The 25,595-nt window shown below is 38.2% G+C and overlaps 1 protein-coding gene across 2 annotated transcripts in view; it reads right to left on the reverse strand.

The window, feature by feature from the left end:
- GABBR2 (gamma-aminobutyric acid type B receptor subunit 2) overlaps nt 1-25,595 on the reverse strand; it is a 376,357-nt gene that overhangs the window by 16,934 nt on the left and 333,828 nt on the right. For both annotated transcript variants that reach the window (XM_034411851.3, XM_034411850.3), the window contains exon 14: nt 1,509-1,619. In XM_034411851.3, the coding sequence (XP_034267742.1) occupies nt 1,509-1,619 (111 nt within the window). The remainder of the gene's footprint in view (nt 1-1,508; nt 1,620-25,595) is intronic.

Below are 25,595 nucleotides of genomic sequence, written 5' to 3' on the forward strand. Positions count from 1 at the left end.
CGTGTATTTCAAGGTGCAGTGAAGGTACTTTGAAGTCACAAGATAATCAATACTATTTGCTTTTACTTGTTGTATTTAAAGGGCAGAAACCCATTTACATTGGACAGTGAGAATACAAGATATCATAATGTTAGTAGTCAAGCTTTTAATATGCAGCTTTCGTGTCTGCAGACCACATTCTCCATCTTTCAACAATCAAACTTCTCGAACTCGCAAGATGGCTTTCTTTTACAGCGTGTTTCCCCAGACACAACGGCGAGGAAAGCGACGGAGCTTAAAAGGTAAGACCTGTGTCCCGCTTCTCACCCGTCCCACCTGCCACCCCCAAATTGCATCCCTAAAGGGAGTGGGTGGCTAAGTGAAGGGCAGGAGCCGTGTCATGCCTGGTGAGGGGGAAGAAGAGATGGCAAGGGGAGCCACGTCTCGCTCCACGCATCTCGCTTCTCCCCCGCCTTACCGCCACCCCTCTCAATAAAGAGATGGCGGGGAAGGGGAGCAGCAGGCTGCTGAGGGGTGGGCATGTCCCCTCTTCCCCTCCCTCTGGCTTCACCTCCTCAACTCATTTTGGTTGCGCGGCAAGCAATCAGAGGAAATGGCAGGACTGGCTGAGCATGCGTGTAAGTAGTTGGTCGGGGGGCTATTTTGTGGGGGTGGCTTATATTATCACATGTGCTGAAAAGCCCGATTGGGCTTATTATCTGGACATGTTTTATTTTTGGGAAAACACGGTAGAATAAAAAATTGGAATCTTATAACTTTGCTTTCTGGAATTAATCTCACTGTTATCACAAGATAATTTATTTTGATTTCTGTTTTTATGATAAACTCAAATGCATGTCTATATTTTATTGATTAGTTTTTTATCCCACCTTTATTATTAATTAATTAAATAATTTAAGATAGCAAACATACATAATACCCCTTCCTCTTCCTTTTCCCTCCAACAGCAACTCTGTAAGATGATTTGGGCTGAATGAGAATCATTGGCCTAAGGTCACCAGCTGTTTTTCATGGGTAAGGCAGGACCAGAACTAGGTCAGCACCCTAGTCTACAGCAAACTGGCTCTCATTTTAAGAGCATGTTATAATATGCTATAATATATATAATATTATATATAGAATATATATAATATATTCTATTTACTTATAATTAGAACATATATATATTTCAATGAAATAAACTTCTCTAATATATTGTAGATGTTTAGTTTAGAAAAACATAGCACAAACAAGACAGGCAAGGTATACGTTTTTATTTCATATATTTTTCTCCTATCATTCCTTTAAGGTTTCAGGGGAAGTACTCAATTTTCTCCTATCATCTTTTTTATTCAGAAACCATCCTAGAAGGTAAGCTAGGCAGAGCAACAAGGACTAATATATAGTGACCCCAGTCAGTTTTATGGCTAAACAAAACTGTGAATTAAAGTTTCCCAAATTCCTGAGCCAAGATACTAAACATTACACTACCACCCTAGACTCTGAGCTGCACTTACCATTCAACTTACCATGAGTAGGCCTTTATAGGCATAAACTATGCCAAGCCATATAGTCATATGAGTGTTTTCACAATGCTCCAAAATGGGAAGAATTGAAATATCTCGGCCGGCAGGGTCGGGCTACAAGGGGATACAACAGAACAAAAGAAAGGCTGTTGATATTTATTTCTTTAGATCTATACATGAAGAAGAAAAAGACCTGTGGCTAGTCTGAAGAGCAAAATCCTGCAAGAAATGGAATTAAGGTGGAAGAAGGTTATCATATTGTCTCACTACAATATTCAAAAATGTACACCTGTCAGATCATTTTGGGGCATTTTTACTGCAATTCTACATATATGAACTACACATATTCTCTTCTGTTGGAAGTTATTTTCTTTTTTCACACATATGCGGGTGGGAGGGTAGAGATAGAGAGAAAATGGTTCACTTAAGAGATTGTAGTCTGATTGTTGGGGTGGATGGGTAGGAACCATTGAACTGGCTATACCAGGGTCAGCAACCTTAAACACTCAAAGAGCCACAAAGGCCCTAATCGGAAGCCCCCCATTCAATTCTGGAGCCAGCCGGAAGTCTGGTTCCCCCCACCATAGTGTCTCCTCCTAGCGCAGCGTCCTTTTTATTCTACCTATCCTAACTGAAAGCCCTACCAATTGTAGAGCTGACTGTGGGCAGGAAGCCACAGCAGAGGGATGAAAGAGCCACATGTGGCTCCAGAGCTGCAGGTTGCTGACCCTTAGGCTATACAGTGTTATTTTTATTGCCATCAATCTATTTGCTTAGTCATGGGTCTTCATTCATTTAATATTACAAAAGCAGATAGTTTATCCACAAAAATGTATGACCTCTTCCAGCAAAAATCACCTACAAAGAAAATGATGAAAACTTCTGCATCTGAAGTGCTAAAGAAAAGAAAAAAATTAGAAATGAAAAAATCAGTCTAGAAAGCAGAGACCTGGAGCTGATGGCTGAGGACCAAGAATGTGGATGTTTTTATTTACCTCCAAGATATGAATGAGATACATATCTCTGGGATTTTATTGTATTCCTATGCAAAGATTTCATACTATAGATTAAAGAAACTGGCGAGGGCATGGTTCTAAGAAGGATAGAGATGTTATTTAATCAAATAAGACAAGAGCCAGGTGACTTGCACTGTAAAAAGAATATTGCACATTAATATAGTATTAAATTAATGAAGTACACATTGAATATAAAAATAAACAAAATAGCTTAATAACATCCAATTACTTTTGCCATTTGATTTTGCCTTTTGATTTTTATTTTACAAGCAACTATGTACTTATAGAGGGAGCTGAAATAAAATAAATCCTTGTCTTTATCTTAAATGTGTATCTGGTCAATTTTAATGGACAAATACCACATTTTGTATTAAAAATCATTAGCAGCTTGCATGTTGCACACCATCAATACTTTTCTACATTGTGCTTGTGTTACCATTAATGTCCAGCTAAAACGCTATGGATTGATTTAGATAAGACCACACTTAGAACAGATCAATCTAAATAAATGGGAATTAAGCTAGGCTGTAGCTTTTTTTGAAGTAAAACTGTATTTTAATAAATAAAGCTTGGCTGTAGCTTATTTTGAAATGTAACATTATTTCTAATTTCATAAAAGGAAAGATTTATTTATTTATTTATTCAATATGAATGTTACCCAACTCCAAGTGATTCTGGATGGCTCACAGCATAAAAATAAACCACAAATATAGGTAGACCTCAAGTTACGATCAGCTGAATTTACAACAGACGCCTCCCCTAAGTACTTATGACCACATTTCAAAGTTACAGCCATTGCAGAACTGTTATAATCTTCCCTTATGACCAACTGCAGAGATGCTGCAGGGGTCCCTCCACCTATCTCCTTCAACCATCCTTCCTCGTTGGGTCCCTGAAAAGCTTGGACTTGCTTTCCACCACACACTGAGTCCCAGCAGGGTTTGGGCTTCCTCCCCTCCCCTGTCACTCATCACATAGTTACCTTTTGAAGATCTCCAAGATCCGGACCTCACGTTGAGGAAGGAGGGTAGGCTACTCCATCCCTCAGTGTTTCTGCCATGGCAGCCCAGGTATGCTGAGGGAAAGAGTGGCCTGCCCTCCTTCCTCAATGTGGTCCAGAGCTTCAGAGATCTTCAAAAGTTAAGTGCATGATCAGTGATGAGGGTGGGGAGGAGGTGTAAGCCTTGTAGGGATTCGGTGTTGTGAGGGAAAGGCCTATAGGGATTCAGTGGGAAGAAACAGACCTCTAGAGACCTACTGGGAAGGAAAGGCCTGCGGGACCTAGTGGGGGAGGGAGAAAGCTGTGGAGATCCCAAAGAGTGGGAATCAGAACACACGGTGTCTCAGGGGGAAATGGAGAACTTGGAAAGCCTATGGCAGGCAGGCCTGGGCCTGTACTAGGTCTCCCAGGGTCTCTCCTACCCTTGAGGTATCCCATGTTCTGTTTTACAACTGCATCGGAGAGAGCAAGTGACCTTTCTTAACTGCCACCACTGCATGCAACTGTAATGGGCAGGTCCCATTATGGTTGCAGGTTGAGCACTACCAGTATACAAAAAGCATTTGTCAACAAAACAAACATATTTGCTCACAAGTGCTCAAATCCTTCTAGCCCAATGCCTGAGAGAACAGTCTTTGAGGTACTCCAGAATGCCATCAGTGTGGGAGCTACCCAGCTCTTAAAGGACCCTCTTTCCATAGAGTGGGTGCATTGACAGAGAAGAAATGCTTCTGGGTTCCTGAAAGGTGGAACTACTTGGTTGAAAGAACCTGGAATTCATCATTTTTGTTGTATTGAATTGGTCAAGCTGATGCTGTGGAAGATGAGTAAAGTAAAGTAAAGTAAAGTAAACAGCCCCTATGTCATGTAGGGCTTTATAGGTTATAACCAGCACCTTGAAGATGATTTGTTTTCAGGAGCACAGCATGAGAATGGATTTACATTAGACTATTAAAATTCCTATTTCAGTTTTCTATAAGTATGCTGAGACAAGCACATCATCAAGTAACTATGCAGGTTTCTTGGCTGTGTTATGTATTGTAAATGATCTGTCATTGCTTTTTTTACAGGATACTTTTCAGCTTTCCAGTTTAGCTTACAATCCTTGTATTGTCTCCCATCCAAACATGTACTACATCAGATCCTGATTAACTGCAAGTGTGAACAAAGATAGTACAGTGTGCCATTTGCTTTAGGTTAATGGAATATAGGAATATCCATCCACATTCAAGAACATGATTGTTTCAGGCTTTCTTTTATTTTTTGGGATTGTGCATCTTAAAGTTTTAACACTCTGCACAAAAAACAAACATTAACAAACAAACAACCCCTGAAACAAATTGGATGAATACCACCTCCCATCAAAAAAGCACTGACAATTTTATTATGGTCTTTTTCCAGTTATGCAGGGGAAAATTAAGTTAAAAAAATGGAATCTTTGCAAAAGCCAAGAAAAAAATGCAGGAAGGGTGCTGATACAGGATATCAGTAGGATAGCTATATATATGGTATATATATATATGTGGTAGATACTGCTTCCGACTACAACCGGGAGAACGGCTGTAAGGAGCTCTCCCAAAAGCAAATTAGGTTTTTCTTTTTAACGTTTTAAAGTATTTTTATATTTTTAACTCACTTTTAATCTATTTTTAATCTATACTGGACTCTTACAAAGCACATATAGTGTGGCTACTGTTTGTTTTAGACATATTTTAACAACACTACAACCTGCATTCCTGGCCTAGGCTACTCCTGTGACTCCTCCTTGCAAGGCCTGAAATTCGGATTACCAGACTTGTTGACAAACCTCACTGGAGGCCCCTAACTTCGGAGGGGATTTTGAGCTGTTTGTTTTTGGAACGAGTACAGTAAGGAACTGGCTGCAGACGCTCCCGGTAGGCCTGCCTTTAATGAAACCTTATCAGCTTTTTAGTCTCCTACCCCCACATATTTCCCAGTGAAATAATTTAAACAATTTAAACATTTCTGAAAATAGATGATAGCAAAGAAGTAGGAGTAAAAGACAAGCCGTTGTTTGGAAAGGAGATTGGTTTTTACCTCTGTGGTGCCTCGGCTGAGACCATCATTAAGGCCTACCTTAACTACGATTGCCGAGGGAGGATAAATTATTGCGATATTTAATTTCACTGGGAGATATTGGATCAACTATCTACCAGAATGGGAAAGAAAAGTAAGAGGCAGAGAGCTTGCTCTCTCTCCCAAAAATCTATGACAGAACTTAATTACTCCAAGCCTCTTAAACAGCTTAAATTGGATGACTTTATGGAGTGGTGTAATCCAGAACCCCAATCTGAACTTCGAACTTTGTCTCTGTCGACTGTATCATTGGGAGAGGGAGATACAGAAGGGGAGTTTTCTTCCCGGATTTCAGATTCAAACTCGCCTGCTAGAATGGGTGATTTTTCAAGCTCTATCCCCTCTCCTACTTCTAGCTGCTTAAAAGAAGTTCCGACATATTCAGACCTCAGAGAGATGGTCTGTACTCAGAGTATGTTAACTGCGCACACAGTAGATTCAATATATGACTTACTGACATCGATCAAAAGAGACATCGAGAGGATCTTCCAATTCTTAAATGGCCCTCACTCCACAGCTAAGGAGGGTGAGATTGCACACCGTCCTGACGCGCGGAGAGAGTGGGAGGGTGTAAGACCTCAACCCAAACAACAAAGCATTGCAAGTACTGATGCTAACCCTCATCAAGGAAGAAGGTTGTTAAAGAAACAAATCGCTTTAAGGATAAGGAAAATCCCATGCAATAGAGGATGATGGACTTCAAAGGAAAGGATAACCCTCTCACTTGCACAGCTATTGAAATCTGATCCTTTATTAATAGATCTACTCAGATATGAAAAACTTCCCCAGCATAGCAATTGTGTTCGACTAATACTGCATTTTGACAGCAATACTATACCGAACGCTGTAATGAAAAGAAAAGGATCCCTGCTCAGATTTGAAGTCATTCCTACAAGAGTCTTCTCGAGTGGGCCTATTAAACCACTTTTACAAGGACTTAACCAAACATCAAAAATGGTACCTAGGAACCACTCTGCTACCTCCAGGGTCTTTCCTCCAGAATCCGGAGAAACTATGGAGGCAGGCCAGATCAGGGAGGTCCCACATATGAAGGCAAGCACTGACAAACCAGAGGATGTTATAATCAGCGAATTTGTCTCCTTGTCTCCAAAGGAGCAAAGGTCGATGTTAATTGAATTTGATTTATTAAGATCTTCGCTAGCAGAAGCCTGTAGTTCAACGAGAAGGCTATCCAAGTCGGAAGAACGGGGAAAGCATGTGCAGACAAGGCCTAAAGTTGTTAAGTCCGTCCAGCGGGATAGAAGGGAAGGCAAAAGTCTTTTCAAAGAAACAAAGACTATGAACGTAGCGGCAGAAGTTCACCCTCCCCCAACAGTGCAACTGCCCTCACCTGTCTCATCTTCCTTAAGAACGGAGGAGGCACTTCAGCAACAAACAGAGGCCACTTTTGACTCCTTTGGCATTCCAGAGAAGGCGGTGGTAGTAATTCCGGACCCCTCCACCAGAAGGGTGGAGGAAGAGACACAAGGAGTAGTGCCTCGGGGTGACTGACTAGACAACAAATGGCCAACAACTAGGGTATCTTATATCCCTAGCCTTTCCCTCCTGTCCTGGAATATAGCGGGCTGGAAAGGCATTGCAAACCGGATGGATTTTATAAAATTGATTTCAACACATCATCTCATCCTCCTTCAAGAAACCTGGCTGACTACTAATGATCCACAGATCAGCTTACCGGGTTTTGCCTCATGGCATAAACCGGCAGGCAAAGTCAATTTAAGAGGGAGGGCAATTGTGGGCTTAACCACGTTGGTCAAAAGGGATACGGGATGGAAGGGTGAAGAAATTTCTTTAGATCCTCAATTCCAATATATTCTGCCTATTAGATGTACGTTCAGGGGGATGGACTTAATCTTAATTAATGTATATATCGCTCCATTTTCATTCCACCTTCTAGGAAGGGATTTGTGGGATGAATTAGATTCAGTATTAGCTACCTTAAAGGGACGCTTTCCCCAAGCAAAAATTATATTAGCTGGAGATACTAATGCAAGACTAGGTCCCTCAATGAAGAGCTATGCTAACCGAGGCCTGGTACCAACTGGTTACTTTTATAATGAGTTCACTTGGTCCTCAATGGACAAGAGGACCAATAAATATGCCCAGAGATTAATTTCCCTGCTGTTTATGAATGATATGCAAGTACTCAGTGGCTCGAGTGATGGGTATATATATCCCTATACTTTCTCGTCCAACAAAACCTCAACCTCTATCGATTATATCTGCACTTCCTCTAGTTTAGTACACCATTTTTCAGAAGTAAGAGCTATATTTAGAGAGGAAAGTGACCACTTTCCCATCACGGCTCTGGTTTCACTCTCTTCAGAAGTTAGGCCTCATTCAAGAGAGGAAATTGACACCTTAGCAAACGCCCGGGTTTATAACTATAAAAGGTTATATTGGCACAGACTTGATGTCAAATCTGTCACCACTTATTTGGGCTCAGACGAAGCCAGACACCTAGCAAGGGAAATCTCCCAATCTAAGCCCGGAGACAACACCCCAATGCCAGCTTATACAGAGCTAACTTCTACTCTTAAGAACTTAATGATCCAGAACGATAGAAAAGTAGATGGGATCTCTAGAAAGTGGTTTGATGATGATTGCCATAACTTGAGGTCAAATCTAAGAGCCGCAGTTAAAAAAGTTAACCGATCCAGACAGGATGGTGATTATTCAAATATGGTTCAACTCAGGAGAGCATACAAATCCCTACTGAAAAACAAGAAAAGTAGCTATAACACCAGGATGTGGAAAGAGGTAGAAATGGCAGCGAAATCCCAATTCCCTACGATCTTTTGGCATAAGATAGCCGGTATATTAAAACAACGTTCCCCATTTATGGACACTGATATATCAGCAGTAAAATGGGAGAAGCACTATCTTGCTTTATTTGATGGTAACAATACAACAAATGTCTTGCAATTGGATATCCTCCAGCAAGAATTAAGGAAATGTCCGGAATGGACACCAGTTACCCCTACCGAAGTTAAGCATATAATTCAATCCTTAAAAGGCCGGGAAGGCCCCTGGAGAGGACTTGTTGCCTCCTGAACTCTTTAGGTCCAACATTGACTTTTGGGTACCGGTGCTGGTAGCACTGTTTACTTATATCGATAAAGTAGGGATAATCCCTGAAGGGTGGAGGTTAGCTATAGTTTTTCCAATTTTTAAGAAAGGTGACAGAGCTGCCCCATCCAACTACCGACCCATCAGTCTTCTTAATATAATTTCAAAAATGTATACGAAACATCTCCTAAATAAAATAGAGGACTGGTGCTTAGATAAGGAAATTCTGGCAAATGAGCAGGCAGGTTTTAGATCAGGTAGGTCTACCATAGACAATTGTTTTGTCCTTTCCCACTTAATTAATAAATACAAGACCCAGGGGAAAAAGCTGTATACCGCCTTTATTGACCTTACTGCTGCTTTTGATTCTATAGATAGGAACCACTTGTGGAGGAAACTACAAGTTATGACCCCCGACTTATTTTGTTGATCAGGATTCTCTATACTAATACGGCAATTAGAGTCAGATATGCAGCAAATGGGGCCTCAACAAACAGCATACCGACAACTAGAGGAGTGAGGCAGGGCTGCCTGCTGGGCCCTACTCTTTTTAACCTTTATATAAATGATATCCCAGCGCAGCTGGATGATCTTCTGACGCACAGCCCCCAAATAGGCTCTAGATTTATTAACGTATTAATGTATGCCGATGACTTAGTGTTGTTTTCTAGAACCCAAATAGGAATGAGGAGACTTCTTGACAAGCTCACACATTACTGTACTGCAAACCACTTGACTATAAATGTAGCTAAATCAAAAGTTTTAGTCTTTGGCAATAAGAATAAAAAGCACAATTGGCAGATTAATGACACAAAAATTGAGCAAGTTACCCAATATACTTATCTCGGAATTGTTTTTTCCAGTGCAGGAGGTTGGACTCCACACCATCAATACCTTTCTCAAAAGGTCAGAGCAGGAGCAAGCCTTGTATCCAAATTAAGTAAACGAATCCAACCAACCTCCATTTTACCTTTTCATAAAGTCTTTCAGGCTAAACTTGTTCCGATCATGCTCTATGGTGCTGAAATTTGGGGTCTTACAGAGACCCCCATATTAGAGAGAACTCAAAATAATTTGTTAAGGAGGATGCTTGGTGTAAACAATTCCACTTCAGCTGCAGCCATCAGAGCTGAATTGGGACATTTCTCACTGTACAACTATACAATCACTAGGGCGGTAGCCTACTGGCTAAAAATGACCCAGATGGATGCCAGCAGACTCCCTAAAATATGTCTAGAGGAACAGCAGATTTCAAATCCTCAAAGGTATTCCTGGCTAACCCGGCTGTCAGAAATATTGAACCGATATGGCGTAGGGTTCCCGTTGTGTGACACACTGAACCAAGTTAAACAACGGATTAAAGATATACATGGGCAAATGGACATGGCAACCCTTTCAACTAATCATTCCCTTAAACTGCTGACAGCAGTTAAAACAACTTTCACTCTGGAAAAGTATTTACATTTAGAAATGCCATCAGTGGAGAGACAGTTATTTGTTAAGTTTAGATTCGAACTTCTAGATACCAACGTTAGATTCGGCCGCTATCGGAAAATCCCGTATGACAAAAGAATATGCATATGTGGGGTAAACGTCGTGGAGGACACGGCGCATATAATATTCGAATGTAGTCTCTATCAAGAAGTAAGAAAACAATATCTGTCCCCAATTATAAATAAATTTCCCCACTGGAATATAAGCCAAAAATTAGCATTTCTGTTGAGGGCTGACTCTCCTCCCCTGGTAAGAGCGATCACTCGATACCTTAAAAGAATGACGGCAATACGAGCCAGTTATATCAAAAAACATTTTATCGATTGTAAGGAAGATGAGCTCAGTTAGAGAGGAGCTATCCTATTTGGGTTATCTAGTCTTGGCAACTTAGCTATTGAAATTTGATATTGTAAAATTTTAATGTCATCTATCATATATTTTTAGATTGCTATTTTTGTAACTGTTTTATTTTTTTCCCTTTTTCTTTTCTGTTTTGTTTGAAAAGGCCTTCGGGCTATTCAATAAACTATACTTACTATATATGTGGTAGGAACAAAAGCAACAACCCTGAATGGAAAGGGAAGGTTATAGTTGTCACCTTTACTATATCTATGTGTCTTTAAAGGTAGAAACTTCACTTTCTTAAATTTTTAAATACTATAGTGCCATTGAAAGCATGGAGGAAGGACAGTAGAAAATCATTCAATCCTAGGTTGGACAAATCCAAGGTTTCCTGTGACTTCTCACATATCCATAGGAATAGATGGACCCTTGTTGGTATCTCTGATAATGTAAAATAATATTATGCATTGGCTATAAAGAAATTAAGAGGAAGTATTTAACAACATATATTTTTAGCAAAGTAATTAAAATTTTCTCTCTATGAACATACATGTAACTGTGGGCCAATTTCAGAGACATTGGGTAGCATTACAGAATTCCCCCAGTTAATTTTTCCAAATTAAGTTGCCAAACCACAATCTTTGTGTTTTAAAATTTATCATGCTCAACTGCAGTCTTTAATCAGTCTTTAATCATTTAATACTTTCCAGTAGTCAGATTGTTAGATGAAAGCCACTTTGCTTAGAACTTTGAAATCCTCACTTGTAGGAATTATGTTTAGACATTGATATTCAACCACATCCTCTTCTATTCCATCCAGTAATATTCACTTATCTGGAATGATCATATGTGATACTTGATAAAAAAAAAAGAATGTTTTTATATCAAGGTATAGTTCAACATTGGTGGTGGTGACTTTTTGGTTCAACAACATCTGGAAATTTTCAAATGCTGCAACAAATTTAACCTGTTATTTTTAAAATAACACAGTACTGAACCTGATATCATTTTCAGCCTACCTGACCTAGTTTATCTCACATCATTGAAGCTGTCAAAAAATATACAATGTAATATACAAGGTGGATTGTCATCTCTAAGTATTTTGGAAAGTGTTTCAGAAATAATGTTCTGAATTAATCTGTTTAGATCAACAATATCCAAACATTTTCTATTTCTGAAACAAGATGTTTCCTTGCATTGTCTATGTGTCGAAATGACCTTTTAGTAGCAATTTATGGTGATTTAGAGATGGAACAATTCTCTTAGAATTGCCAATGGACATTTACTCTATCATCATGAGTCAAGAACATTTCTCAACAGAATATACCCATCATTTAGCACTTTTGGAGGAAGAAATGGTAGACTGGTCTGCCAAAAGCATAGCATATGACCACGGCAGGATAAAGAGATAGCAAGTAGACTGGTTCTCTGATAACCCCACTCTGACAAGAAGAGGATTTGAGATTGCCCACAAATGCTCCGGACAACTGCTTCTCATGAAGAGACCACAAGATAATGATCTCTGGAGAGTTTAGAGTTCTGGGAAGGAGGGAATAACTATCTTGAAAATTTCTCAATAGGATGTGACCACCATTTAGCACTTTCTCCCATGTGGTCTTTTTTATTTATAGGAAATTTATTTTTATAAGCATGCTATGTTTTAAGACAAATGATTATTTGATGCTGTATTGCTGTTATAGCCTCCTAATTTAACCACACAATTTTTCTTTAACTAGAGAGTATTACGGTGGGGAAAATAAATTAAAAATCCATCTGATTGATTATACTTATATTGAATAAAATAGATAGTAGCAGTTTCTACAATTCTGTAAGATTATAGAATTCATTCTTGCCTGGGAAATAACATAAGGTTCAATAGAAAAACAGACATTTATAGCAATATTTGAACACTGTATATATACAATCAAAATGAAGAAAACTGTAATTAATGCATCTTTGAATGATCTTAGCTGTTTCAACCATTCTAAACATTCTAAGTGATCATTGGGAAATCCAAAAATGGGAGTGGAAAGTTAGGTGTTCTAATAGGCTTGACTAATAAAACCTCCATGATGGTGCATTGCACATGCAAGTAAATGGAAGGATTTGTACATTGCAGTGCCCTTTGGAGGGGAGTGGGGCTGCATAATCCATGCTGTTCATAGAGACATTATATATTTCTGTGAGCTTCCCCAGAGATGGCAGTGATTGTGATGAAAAAGTAGGATATGAGGAAACCACTGGAGCAGAACACAAGCTCCTCTTTATCCAGCTATTAAGTCTGCTGTCTTGCTACACTGAGTCTAAAAAAGTTCAGGCAATGGCCAAAAAAGTTGTAGTGGATTATTCACTTATTACCGTGTTTCCCCCAAAATAAGACCCTGTCTTATATTTTTTTGAACCCCAAAATAAGCGCTTGGCCTTATTTTAGGGAAGATCTTATTATTTTGGGGAGTGTGGAGCAAGACGGGGCTCCTCTTGCTGTCTTACTGATTTTCAGCTCTGTCTCCCTAACCCTAACCAGAGGAAATGGCGGGGACCGGCTGCACATGCATTTAAATATTTTCAGGGACGGCTTATTTTCGGGGGGTGGCTTATTTTAGCACATGCGCTCAAAAGCTCGAATGGGCTTATTATCAGAGAATGTCTTATTTTCGGGAAAAATACCTAGAGAGAAGCATAGCCATTCTTTAATAATATAGCTAATGTAGTAGACTGAAAGACTGTGTAATGTGTCTGATTTCATGACACATTTGATGGAGGCTGGACAATTAGACTGGAAGATGGAATCAATGATGGGGGGGGGGTATTTACTCATCAATGATTCACTATAAGGTTGGCAAGAGGATATTTCTAGGTATTATGCCAACAGCACATTTGCTTGAAATGTCCATTTATACATCGACAGATAATGCAAGTTTAAGTTAATCAGTTCAGGGGTGGGTTCTACTTACCTTTATTACCAGTTCGCAATGGGGAATATTTTTGGGGAGGGCTTTTTTTCAGGGGGTGGCTTATTTTAGCACATGTGCTCAAAAGCCCAATTGCGTTTATTATCAGGGGATGTCTTATTTTCAGGGAAACAGGGTAGTATCAATGAATGGCATTGGTGGACATCAGCCAAGTCTCACACTTCAGCAAAGGTCCATTGCTGACTTGCCCCAAACCCAAATTATTATTTTTTTCCCTTTTTTTTTTAGTTGCTGAAGCCTGACCACAAGTAGGTAAGAGCATGGAGAAAGGGCTCATCTTTGCTTGTCTTGCATTTCCTTTTGAACGGACCTGCAGGTTAAGACCCACAGGAAAAGACACGCTAACAACTGTGACTATGACAAAGATCCCAGCCCATGGAGAAGGGGCATGGAGAGTATACAGTATCTTCACCAGACCCTACCTCCAATTTACATCAGTTGTTCAAGTGCACAGAGTGTCATTGGAAGATCATGATTATAGATATGTAATCTGTCTTTCCTTTTCTTAGAAATCTCTTAATACTATGTCTAGATATTAGGCTGGTGCGAAGTCAACATGCAAAGTATCAGCAGAGGTTGTTACTGAAGAAGTCAATATGATGGAAATGCAACTGACTAACTTAAACTTGCATTATCTGCCAATGTATAAATGGACATTTCAAGCAAATAAGTGCTGTTGGCATAATACCTAGAAATATCCTGTTGCCAACCTTATAGTGAATCATTGATGAGTAAAAAGCGGGATTTGACTTTTTAACAATTTGGGCAAACCCCCCCCCCTCCATCATTGATTCTGTCTTCCAGTCTAATCTTCCAGCCTCCATCAAATGTCTCATGAAATCAAGACACATTACACAGTCTTTCAGTCTACTACATTAGCTACGTTATTAAAGAATGGATATGCTTCTCTCTAGGTGTTTACAAATTGATTTGTAATTTGTTCTAATTCCTTGAAGGGTGCTGACAAATAGCTACCTAGTCTTTAATGCTCTGAGTTTATCTGATTCACAATCTTGAAATATAATTCTGTTTTCCTCTTTCCAATCCCCAGGGCTCTAAAACATTCCCAGAGGATTTGAAGATTTTTTTAAAAAAAATCAAACTTCATTTGGTTAAATCTTTTCAATTTAAAAAAGCAATTAAGGTCTCCCATTCCAGCTATTCTATTCCTATTCTGATGGGTACCCCTGCTTAGATGTTTATTAATATTACATATGCTCACCATCAAGTCTCAATTTATCTTCTCCAAAGAAGAAAATAGTCACAAAGTGCAGAGCTTCTTTATTAAAGATCAAAATATCCTTCTTTATTCAAGCCCTGGATATTTGGAGTAGAATTTGCACAGGTCTGCCTAATGGTAATATTATCTTTCATGTTGTTTGTTGTAATGGTTTCTGATTTGTTTTTAAAGAACTATGTTTTCATGATTTTTAATTGGGGGTACACTAAGTGAGAGCCAGTTTTGTCTAGTGCTTAAGATGCTGGCCTAGGAACTAGGAGACCATGAGTTCTAGTCTTAGCTAGGGCATGAAAAAGCAGCTGGATGACTTTGGGCCAGTCACTCTCTCTCTGCCCAACTCATCTCACAGGGCCATTGGAGGGAAAATAGTATGAGGAAGCATTAGATATGTTCACTGTCTTGAGTTATTCATAAACAATAATAAAGGGGGGGATAGAAAAAAAATCAAATAAATTAATAAAAATGCACTACTTGGACTTTGGTTTTTTAAAAAAAGTATATTGTCCAATTTGCAACTTAAATAGAAGTTCAAAAACATCTCAAAAATAGAGTCAATGCACAATCTATACAAATTCACCTAAAAGTAAATTTTCTTGATTTCAATAAGTCAAGAATTAATAGAATAGATTTGAATAGATTTGTAGAAGATTGCTGTACATTGTTCCATTTAGATCAGTGAACATTTTATTCAGCATTTTCCTTACATAAACCAGCTTTTTTCCACAGCAGATGTCATTCCAGGTTCCATTTAGCACAGTTCTACCAGACAGATTTTCACACTGACTGACTACTAATAACTGACATATAAAAGAGACTATTGCTAAACTATTACCAGCTTTTTGGCCTCTTAAATAAGAAAAAAGACAGATGTATTTGAAGTTGCTTCTAACAAACAGTAAAATAAAAGGAAATTGTTAGTCTGGGAGACAAGTTTAATGTGAATGTTTTCAATCCATAGGTTTTCTTTTTGACTCCAGCAACTATCAGGAATAAATAATTAAGACAGTTTATGCTCCACTGGGGAATGGCTGAGAAAAACAAACAAACAAACTTTTACTCCAATTAATTTTGTTTTACTGCAATTGCACATGAATGACGGAGCCTGTTCTCCAGCCTCAGTAGAGGTATAAACGTCTCCATTACTTAGCTTGTAAAAATGGGACAAAGTTTAGCTTCTGCCATTGGAATTTCCGCCATTGGAAAGAAACCTCATGTTTGTAGTCTTATATTTGATATTATCCTGCTTTTAGGTCTCCAGTCTCAAAACTATTAAGGCAAAGATAGAGCAGAATAAATATTCCCTCATTTATTTACATAATAGGAGAAAAGAAGGATGTTTCCCATAGCCATTAACTGCCAATTGATTGGTTTCATAATAGTGGAGAAAAACAGGAGAAGCTCTTAACAACAATAGAATAAGCAGATATGGTTGTGTTCAAAAGGTATTGCTTTCTTAATAATACTAAACATAAATGCTCCCCACACACCAGTTACATTTCCCTTTGCCTAATCTCCACCCAGTTTTGTTTCCCCTTTGGCTCTTCTTCCTTTCTTTCTTAGAGCAGCTACAACTTTCCCCCACTCCAGCTTCTCCCTGCCTTTCTTCAGGAGTATTAAAAACAAAAAACAAAATGGCAGTTGTGGTGGCTTTGCCCCTTCCACACACATATCAAAGGGGGTGGTTTCAAGCATATGGTCAAAATCATCATCCTAAATTTTTGACCCTTCCTGTAGACATTCCAGCTGAAGGGACGTCTGTAGACAACTCAGCTGCCTCATATGTCCCATGTTTGCTATTTAGGGAATGCTGTTTGCCTGAATCACACATGATTTCAACACTTTTGAGCTTTCTGACTCCTTGAGTGTGACTCATTTTCACTTTGGGCATGGTTCTTTACCCTTTTCTAGCATTTTGCCATGTCTTTGATCCAAAACCATTTCTTTGAAACTTTAATTACTCCAAAAAAAAAATGAGATGACAAAAGTGACTTACACAGCATCATTGGCTAATGTACCTCTTTGGAATATCCTTAATTAGCACTGATATTACTAGCCGACAAGATTTTTTCAAGAGTGGGCTGTAAGGACTACTGAAATAAAGCCAGTACTAAATAAGTGCTAATTATGCTTCAAATTGTTTTAGCACTGTGATCATGCAATGTTTCCATATTTTTGTTTTTGCAATATGAAATTCTGTTAATATTTGTTTATGTAATATACTGCTTATGTTTCTACATACGTTTATCTTCTCTAAAAACTACCATACCTCATTATATTGATAGTCTCTTATGCATCACTTCCAGCAAAAATAATTAGTGTTACAGAACAAATTAGAACAATTTAAAATGTTTTAAAATGCATTTTTAGTATTAGTTTTAATAAAACATTTCAACTTGTTAGCAATTTGTTTGATCTAATATGAATAATGCATATTTGTATCCTTTTGTTTTCAATGCAAATATTTCAGACAAAAGACTATTGTAGTTTTCTGATTCATATAGTCCTCATGGAGCAACACTATATTCTTGAGTGAATTTAAAGAAGCAGATTTAATTTTCAAAGCAAATTTAATCAAAATGGCTTTGCTGTTATCAATACAAATTCTATCATTCTTGTTCCAAAGGATACAAATTACAATAATGAACAAACTCTGTTTTTCTCTTATGGTAACTTCATAAGGATGGTAACATTGGAAGCTGAATCTGAGGCAGAACGTAATAAAGCCACCTGCACTTTGAAAACATACTGGTTGCTCAAGGCACCACTTTTGGGGGGGGGGGGGGGAAGAGTAGAATAAACAATCCAAACATTCAAAGTTGACTTTAAAACAAAACTTATATAATAACCTTGATTATGCTAACATCTTCCTGAATGCCTCCAGAACAATTTTCAGCTGCTTCTGAAAGATAATTAAAGAACTACCCATATATACTTGAGTATAAGCCGACCAGAATATAAACCGAGGCACCTAATTTTACCACAAAAAACTGGGAAAACTTATTGACTCGAGTATAAGCCTAGGGTGGGAAATGCAGCAGCTATTGGTAAATTTCAAAATAATTTTTTTTGATCTCCCTTTTATTTTGAGACATAATAGACTAGTTTTACACTATAACTAAATTACACAAGATAATGTAGTATATATACCAAAAATAATTCAATAACAATTTAATCTGATACATTAGGTTAAGTGATGTAGGGCTTGATATAATTTCAGGCAAATTCAAGCCTCTCTTAAGAGATACCTGCATTCTCTCTCTCTCTCCCTTCTTTTTTCTTTTTTCCTCTCTCTCTCTCTCTCTCTCTCTCTCTTTCTCCCTCCCTTTCTCCTTTCTCCCTTTCTGTGAAGAACCCCAGAAGATCTTTGGTAGGAGGAAGAAAAGCCAGACGTTTTGAAACGTTTTGTAGCTTACCCTGATCAAGGATAGCTAGTACAGGCACTTACAATAAGCTCTCAACTCAAGCTCAGTGTTCGTAGGGATCCCCAAACAGTGAGGATGAAGTGTGAGTAAAAGGGAAGTTACCCTTCCCTCCCTCCCCACCATCTCTCTTTCTTTCTCCCTTCCTTTCTCCTTCTCATCTGGCATTCTTAGAGTTCCCCTATTGATTAGCTTAGCCTGAGCAAGGATAGCTAGCAGCCAATTACAATAAGCTCTGAACTCAAGCTCAGTGCACCTGGGGATCTCCCTAAACAGTGAGGATTTCTTTGTTTCTTTCTCCCTTGAAGCCCCCCCTCCCCCGTACCCCATTTTTGCTTCCAGGGGGCTGCAGGGAGTCTTGTTAGGCACCCCCCTATGCCCCATTTTGGCCTTAGCAAGCCTCCCTGCAGCCCCTGGGAGCCAAAACAGGGCACGGGGGGGGGCGCTGCACCCCCACACCCCATTTTGGCCTTAGCAAGCCTCCCTGCAGTCCCTGGAAGCCAAACAGGTTGCAGGAAAAAAGGTATTTTTTCCTCACTCGAGTATAAGCAGAGGAGGGCTTTTTTCAGCATAAAAAATGTGCTGAAAAACTCGGTTTATACTGAGTATATACGGTAACCTTTTTTGTTTTTTTTTACTGGGTGATCATTCCAGAGGACCAGCACTGCTTTTGAAAAGCAGACTCTCCAAACCTTCCCCCCCTCCAAAAAAGTGGGGAACAACATGCTGCTTTCCCCAGCAATTATTCAGCTGAAATAAAAATAGTCACACCAGTAGTTTTTCTAGGTCTGCTTTCTGAGCTTTGGAGACTTGCTGGTCCTATCTACCCAGAAGCTTCTGAGTTGTAACTGGCCATGTCTGAGGACCCATTCAGCCTTCATTTGCATCAAGCCATTCTAATCAACTTAAATCTTGCTTTCCTGCTTTTAGTGGATTATGAAAGCATCACTTGAAAGTATGAATTTGCTGGTTGGTAAAACACACACACACACAAAACACTTTGTCAGGCACACTGGAAAGGCAATTAAAACAACAATATGGGACCTTGCTAGCAGTGATGTGAGCATCCCTTCAGGAATGCTATTGTGGCTTGTTACCCCATTGCAATTTGCAAAATGTTTTCAAAAAGGTCACATTACCATGTACATTAAATAGCATATTACAGTCACCTAAAAAAATAAGAACCAATACTCAATATTGCAATCATTTATTAAAGTGATTGGTTTGAAATCCTGAGGCTGGAGTGACAGTAAAATTGATGCAAAAAGTTCCACAGAGATCTACAATGTTGGCAACACTGTAGAAAAATCTGAGATCAGGACAAAGCTGTTTTAGTCCTCTGTGGCCCCTGGGCAATTTAAGAACCGAAGAACATACAGGCTTATTATCATTTTTAAAAGGAGGAGAAAGGGGAGAATATAAAGATTATGGGGAGACAAGAATATTATGCAGCTTCAAGAAGCTTCCCTGAGTCTGAATCTAGCCTAGGATTTTGGGATTCAGGCATTGCAATTTCATGGCCAGCAAAACTATTAAAAAACTTTAAAAAAATTATCTAAGAAAGGTTAAAATTAAATCCTTTATGCAGAGAGCAGGAATGGAGATATCTCTATATTCACTTTCGCCAGTTCAGGCAAGTTTATTACTTTTTGTAATCCACACGTTTGCTGTACAGTGTTTGTTATATACTAATAGCTTCCAAAATGTTCCATTCCCCTAAACTTCTTACATGGATTCATCTTGTTTTCATTCCACACGAGATATATGTGAACGATTATACTGGGTTATTTGAGAAAAAGACCCTTTGTTGTTCCAGTTTATAAATACTGTGCTGTTGTTTGTATAAGAAACCATCAGAAATGCATTTACCATTGTCTAATGAACGTACACACTTAAACTAAGAGGCTGAAGCAATTGTGCCTAAGTAAGGAAAATGAATTTTGAAAATAGGGAAAAACATGAAGGTAAAGACATCCCAGGCCACAGCAGAGTTACAAACAGCGCCATAATTAATTTAAAGCAAGCCATTCAATTCTAGCAATAGAACTCAATTGGGATACACTATTGGAATTTGAGTGTGCTTTCATAAAGCATCTATTATATCATTAAAAAAAAGAAAGAAGTGCTATGTTTATGGAAATGTTAAATAACCTTCAATTTGTACAAAATAATTTTGTTTTCTGAAAGGAACTCATCTTTTCCACTGTAGTATTAAGCAAGCAAATGCTTTCAGGTGCATCAGACATCAACATAATTAAAAATGACATACTATTTGTATGTATGATACAGCTGAGTTGTTGTTAATAAGTCAACTTGATTTTTTTTTAAAAAAATCTATATTTTCTTAAAAGGAGACTATAGCATATTGGATTCAGGAAAGAATGTTCCTTCTTAAGTATGTATACTGCACATTTAAAACTCCAAGAGGCAATGAGCCACAAGGAGGACAATCTGTTCCAAACAAATCTGCATGTAACCATATCTCAATGTCAAACCATTGCTGTATTGTTGCCAGAAAATTCAATTCCAGTTGAGCTTAACTCAAAGGAGATTTTACTTTTATCTTTTCAAGGCTGGCAGTGGCATATAGCTTTTTTGGACAGGGACCTGAAAAGGTGACATCTTTAATAAAAAAAATTATGGTCCAAGGACATGGATAGTATCTGACCGGTATCATTCCAGCATATTGATACTTCTAAAATGTATTTTATTGCTTATTTTTTTCCTTGTGAAGTGGTACCCTTCTGTCTGATTAAATTTAGGTTTTTAGCATAAACTTTCATAAGTAAAAATTTAATAAGACACATTGCTGCAATCTTCTTCAGCCTGAAAATGACAAAGAACTGAGGATGATGGCAGAGAGTTAAAAAGGATCTGCTATAGATATAACACCCTATATAAGGAGTGTGGGAAGGAATGTAGCATATAGTCAATAACATCAAATATTATATATGCACTGGAGAAGGTGCTAGTAGCTGTGCCTATCTTATTTCCTTCATATGTGTTAAGGACTATATCTTCCAGAACTCTGAGCCAGAATAAAACATTGGCTGTGAAAATACTGTAAGTGTAGCTTGTAAAAATAGAGGGAACTACAAACTATAGATTGGATCTGAATTCAGTCACACTTTCAACCAGCCCACTAAATTAAACAAGCAATTATGATTCAAACTTAGGTGTACCTGCAAAATGCACAAAATATACAGTCTTGGATCAAAACAATCAAATTTTAAAATCCATTCTTTTTCAATGGTCAGTCTGCTGGTTTTATTGTTTTTTAATAGCATGCATTAATAACTGGGTTTTACATGATAAAATATAGATTTTCTTCCCTTTGGGCATTGCATAAAAACAATTTCCACACTGAATTATAGAAAGATGTATAGAAGTTTTGCCCCTTCAGATTTTGTGCAGCACTTCTGTATATATAGATATACTTGGTAGCCCCTTTCCTTTGTTTTAAGATTTATGTACAAGATGTTATGTTAGCAGCGCTGAATACATGGAATGAAAGGAAGTGACATATTTTTCTTTGCCTCAAGCACCAAACTGAAATGGTCTGGTTCTAAGTACTAAGCCCCAATCTAAAATAATAATGTTTTAGAAGCTTTTTTGTCTTCCCAGAAAAACCATCTTTCAATTACCAATCATTTGCCAAGATCTGTCAATCCCTTTCAATTCTAGATGGATTGGAAGGTGAGCCTGATTCCTGGCTGTATCATTTCTTGATTCTTAATTTATTTATTTTTATTTTTATTAAATTTCTATACCACCCTTATCCCGAAGGACTCAGGGCGGTGTACAGCCAGAAATAAAACTATAACAATATAATGTAGATTTAAAATGTTTCTACACTATCCGTTATGCCAGTGGTTCTCAACCTTCCTAATGCCACGACCCTTTAATACAGTTCCTCATGTTGTGGTGACCCCCAACCAGGGGTGAGTTTTAAATTTTTTTACTACCGGTTCTGTGGGCGTGGCTTATTTTGTGGGTGTAGCTTGGAGGTCATGTGACTGGGTGGGTGTGGCTAGCTGGTCATGTGACCGGGTGGCCATGGCTATGTGTATAAGGACTACTCAGAGGGCTGAAAAATGTCATTTCTGACAGGTCCTCTCACTTTTGACTGGTCCTCACACTTATGACCATCCTCACATTTATGCCCGTGCAACATTCTTAACAACCATATCACTCATTTCACAACTGCTTCTTTTCACCATGGTGATAAGATAGGGCAAAAAATGTAAAATGTGAGGATAGTCGTAAATTCGAGATCTGGTCAAAAGTGCAAGGACCAGTCAAAAATAACTTTTTCAGCCCTCTAAGTAGTCCATATGCACAAAAGGACTATCCAGAGGGCTGAAAAAAGTGATTTCTGACAGGTCCTCGCACTTTTGACCGGTTTTCGCACTTATTACTGGTCATCATTTATGCCCATTGTAGCATTCTTAACAACCGTGTCACTCATTTCAGAACTGCTTCTCTTCACCATGGTGACAAGATAGGGCAGAAACGTAAAATGTGAGGACAGTCGTAAGTTCGAGGACTGGTCAAAAGTGCGAGGACCAGTCAGAAATAACTTTTTCAGCCCTCTGAGTAGTCCATATGCATAAAAGGATACAGCAATAGAGAGGGATGAAGGAAGGGAAGGGAAATTAGAGTAGGAGGGAGGGTAAGAGAGGGAGGAAGAGAGGAGGAGAAGGAGAAAGGAAGAGGAAGTAGGGAGGAGAAGAAGAGGGGGAGGAAGAGAAAGTAAGAAGGAAAGAAAAGAGAGAGGTGGTAGGTTTGAGGAGAAAGATTGCTGTACAATAAAAAAGATGAAAGGGAAAAAAACCAACCCCAAACAAATATAAAGATATTAAGATAAAGAATGAATTGTTAAACTTTAAAGAATAAAAGAGAACAAATATGAATAAATAACAATAATTAGAAACACACATACAAACATACAATGTATTTTCTTTGAACAGAGTATTTGGCCGGTTCACAAATTTAAACAGTGTTTAGTCATTTCAATTAAATTTACAATTTCTATATTTCGTTTTTGCCATATTTATTCCTCATCTATTTTTGTAAAAAACCAATATTACCCTTCATCCTCATCTCTAATCTTAATCAAATTCAATTTTTCCCTTCTATTCTATATTATACCCCTTCCCATTGTCATCTATTTTTATATCCATCCTCACATTGGTTAATTATGTAATATTACAGTTGTTTAATATAAATTCAACATTTTAATATAAATCAATTAGTTAGTTATATAACTACCTTTTTTGTATATTAATCAATATGAACATGAATATTCCAATCATTTCCATGCAATCCAATTTCTTACAAATCAATTAATTATATTTACCAATAATAATAAACCAAATAATTTCCCCCATATATTCCTCCAAACCACAACTTAACCATTTCTGCTTTCAACACAATATACAATTAATAGTATCACAATTATTACAATTCCTTAGTTAAATAGAGCTTTTTTTCTTTTGTGTTTTAAAATTTTGAACTCTCCTCTTTTCCCCTAAATTTCCCATTGTTTGCACCTACCTTTTTTGGTGAGGAAAAAGAAAAGAAATCTGCCTGCCTGATTTTCCAACGTTGCAGCAACAGCAAAGCCAACAGCCTGCTTTACTTTCAGTTTCGTTTTTCAGCATAGCTAGGGGAAAAAAAATCTGCTCCAGCAAGCAGCAGAGCCCTGAGCAAAACAGCTGAGAGCAAATCAGCTGAGAGTCGGGAGCCGATCTAATCAAGGGCTAATTAGCCTATGCTGAAGCTCCGCGGGCCAATAAAATTACAAAAATACACCGAACCATTTGTTAAATTGCTGGCTCACCCGCCCCTCGCCCACCACTATTTATTGGCAATAAATAGTGGTGCGGAGGGGCGGGGCAAGCCAGCAATTTAACAAACAGTTTGGCTGAACCCCCTAGAACCGGCAGAATCCCACCACTGGCTATAGGGCGACCCTTTGAAGCCCTGCGGCAAGAATTTAAACAGTTTTTTTTCCTCTAGCCATCAGCTGGGACTCAGGAGGCAGCAATAGATTTGGAGTGGGCGGGGTAAGCGAACGGCCGGCGATCCAACAGAGCAGAGAGTGAGGGTGAGTGAAAGCGTGGGGGGGGCGAGGGAAGGCTTTGGCGACCCCTGTGAAATGGCCGTTAAACCCCCAAAGGGGTCGCAACCCCCAGGTTGAGAACCGCTGCGTTATGCTATGCATCTCCCATTGGTGCACCATATTAAAACACTTTTTCCATAACTTGAAAGAAAACATATGGAGTCAGAATATGATACATTCATTTGAAAATACAGAATGTAAACAGAATGGAATCTAGATATTAAAAACTATTGATTCCAATCATTATGCAATAAAGCAAATTACTGAAGTCCAGAAATAACTGGCCATCCTTTGTGCCACCTATTGTGACACCAATTATTTTTAAGTTTTTTTTTTAAAGTCTATTGTCCATATGTTCTGAAAAAACAGTTATAATTTTATTACAAAAAAGATGGAGTAAAAGTAATTGGGTATTAAGAAACAAAAAATCTAGATGGGTACAAGTACCTTTTGTAGAGTGACACTAAGTGTGCTGGTATGTCTAAGACTGAGCAGCCATTGAATCCCTAGGGATGGCATGATTTGTGGATGGAATTAGAGAAATCATTTCCCCAAACTCATCAGGAAAGAAATGATGAAAAAGAAAAAAGAAGCTGCAAAGAGAAAACAGTGGGTGGAATTACCACTGGCCTTTATATCTCCCCTTTCCCCTTCCCACACTGAATGTACAGTGCAAGTTAAGTCATACCATTCAATCCAATGTCAAATATTGAATTCTTATATCCATACCTTTTGTTCTTTCCTCCATTGTTCTAATATATAGATATAGCCCCATCTTTGGAACTAAATCACTCTAATGGGAAATCTTCATCAATAGCCAATGGATTTCTGCTTTAGAACCAAGGCAATAAATATCAGCTACTGTCTTCTGTTATATTCTCTGAGGAAAGCTCAAATCGCAGCCACATTGGTGACTGATTAATCATTAAATTTTGGTTTTGCTGGAATGCCCGCTGAATGAGTTTTTAGCAGACTATAATCATAAAACAGTCACTAGCTATATTCATGTTATTTCATTAAGAAAAGTGTCCAATGTAGTGAAATAATAAGCTAGACTAATCTGATAAAAAGGACTTCAGATATGACTCACGGTTTTCCATTAAAACCACTAGATGGCATCACAATGTAACTCAAGAAATTGGAATTTAAAAAATATTGTTTCTTATTGGGAGCAACATGCCTGCCATAATTGCTAACACAAAGTGAATGGAAGATGGTCTGTATATTAGAAGGAACTCTAGACTTAGTTAATAAAGAACATAGCAAAATATCATTGCCCAGTAAGTCCAAGTCCTT

Source organism: Pantherophis guttatus, chromosome 3 (assembly GCF_059756535.1).
Source record: "Pantherophis guttatus breed Tessera chromosome 3, ASM5975653v1, whole genome shotgun sequence".
In the NCBI taxonomy this organism is placed as follows: domain Eukaryota; kingdom Metazoa; phylum Chordata; class Lepidosauria; order Squamata; family Colubridae; genus Pantherophis; species Pantherophis guttatus.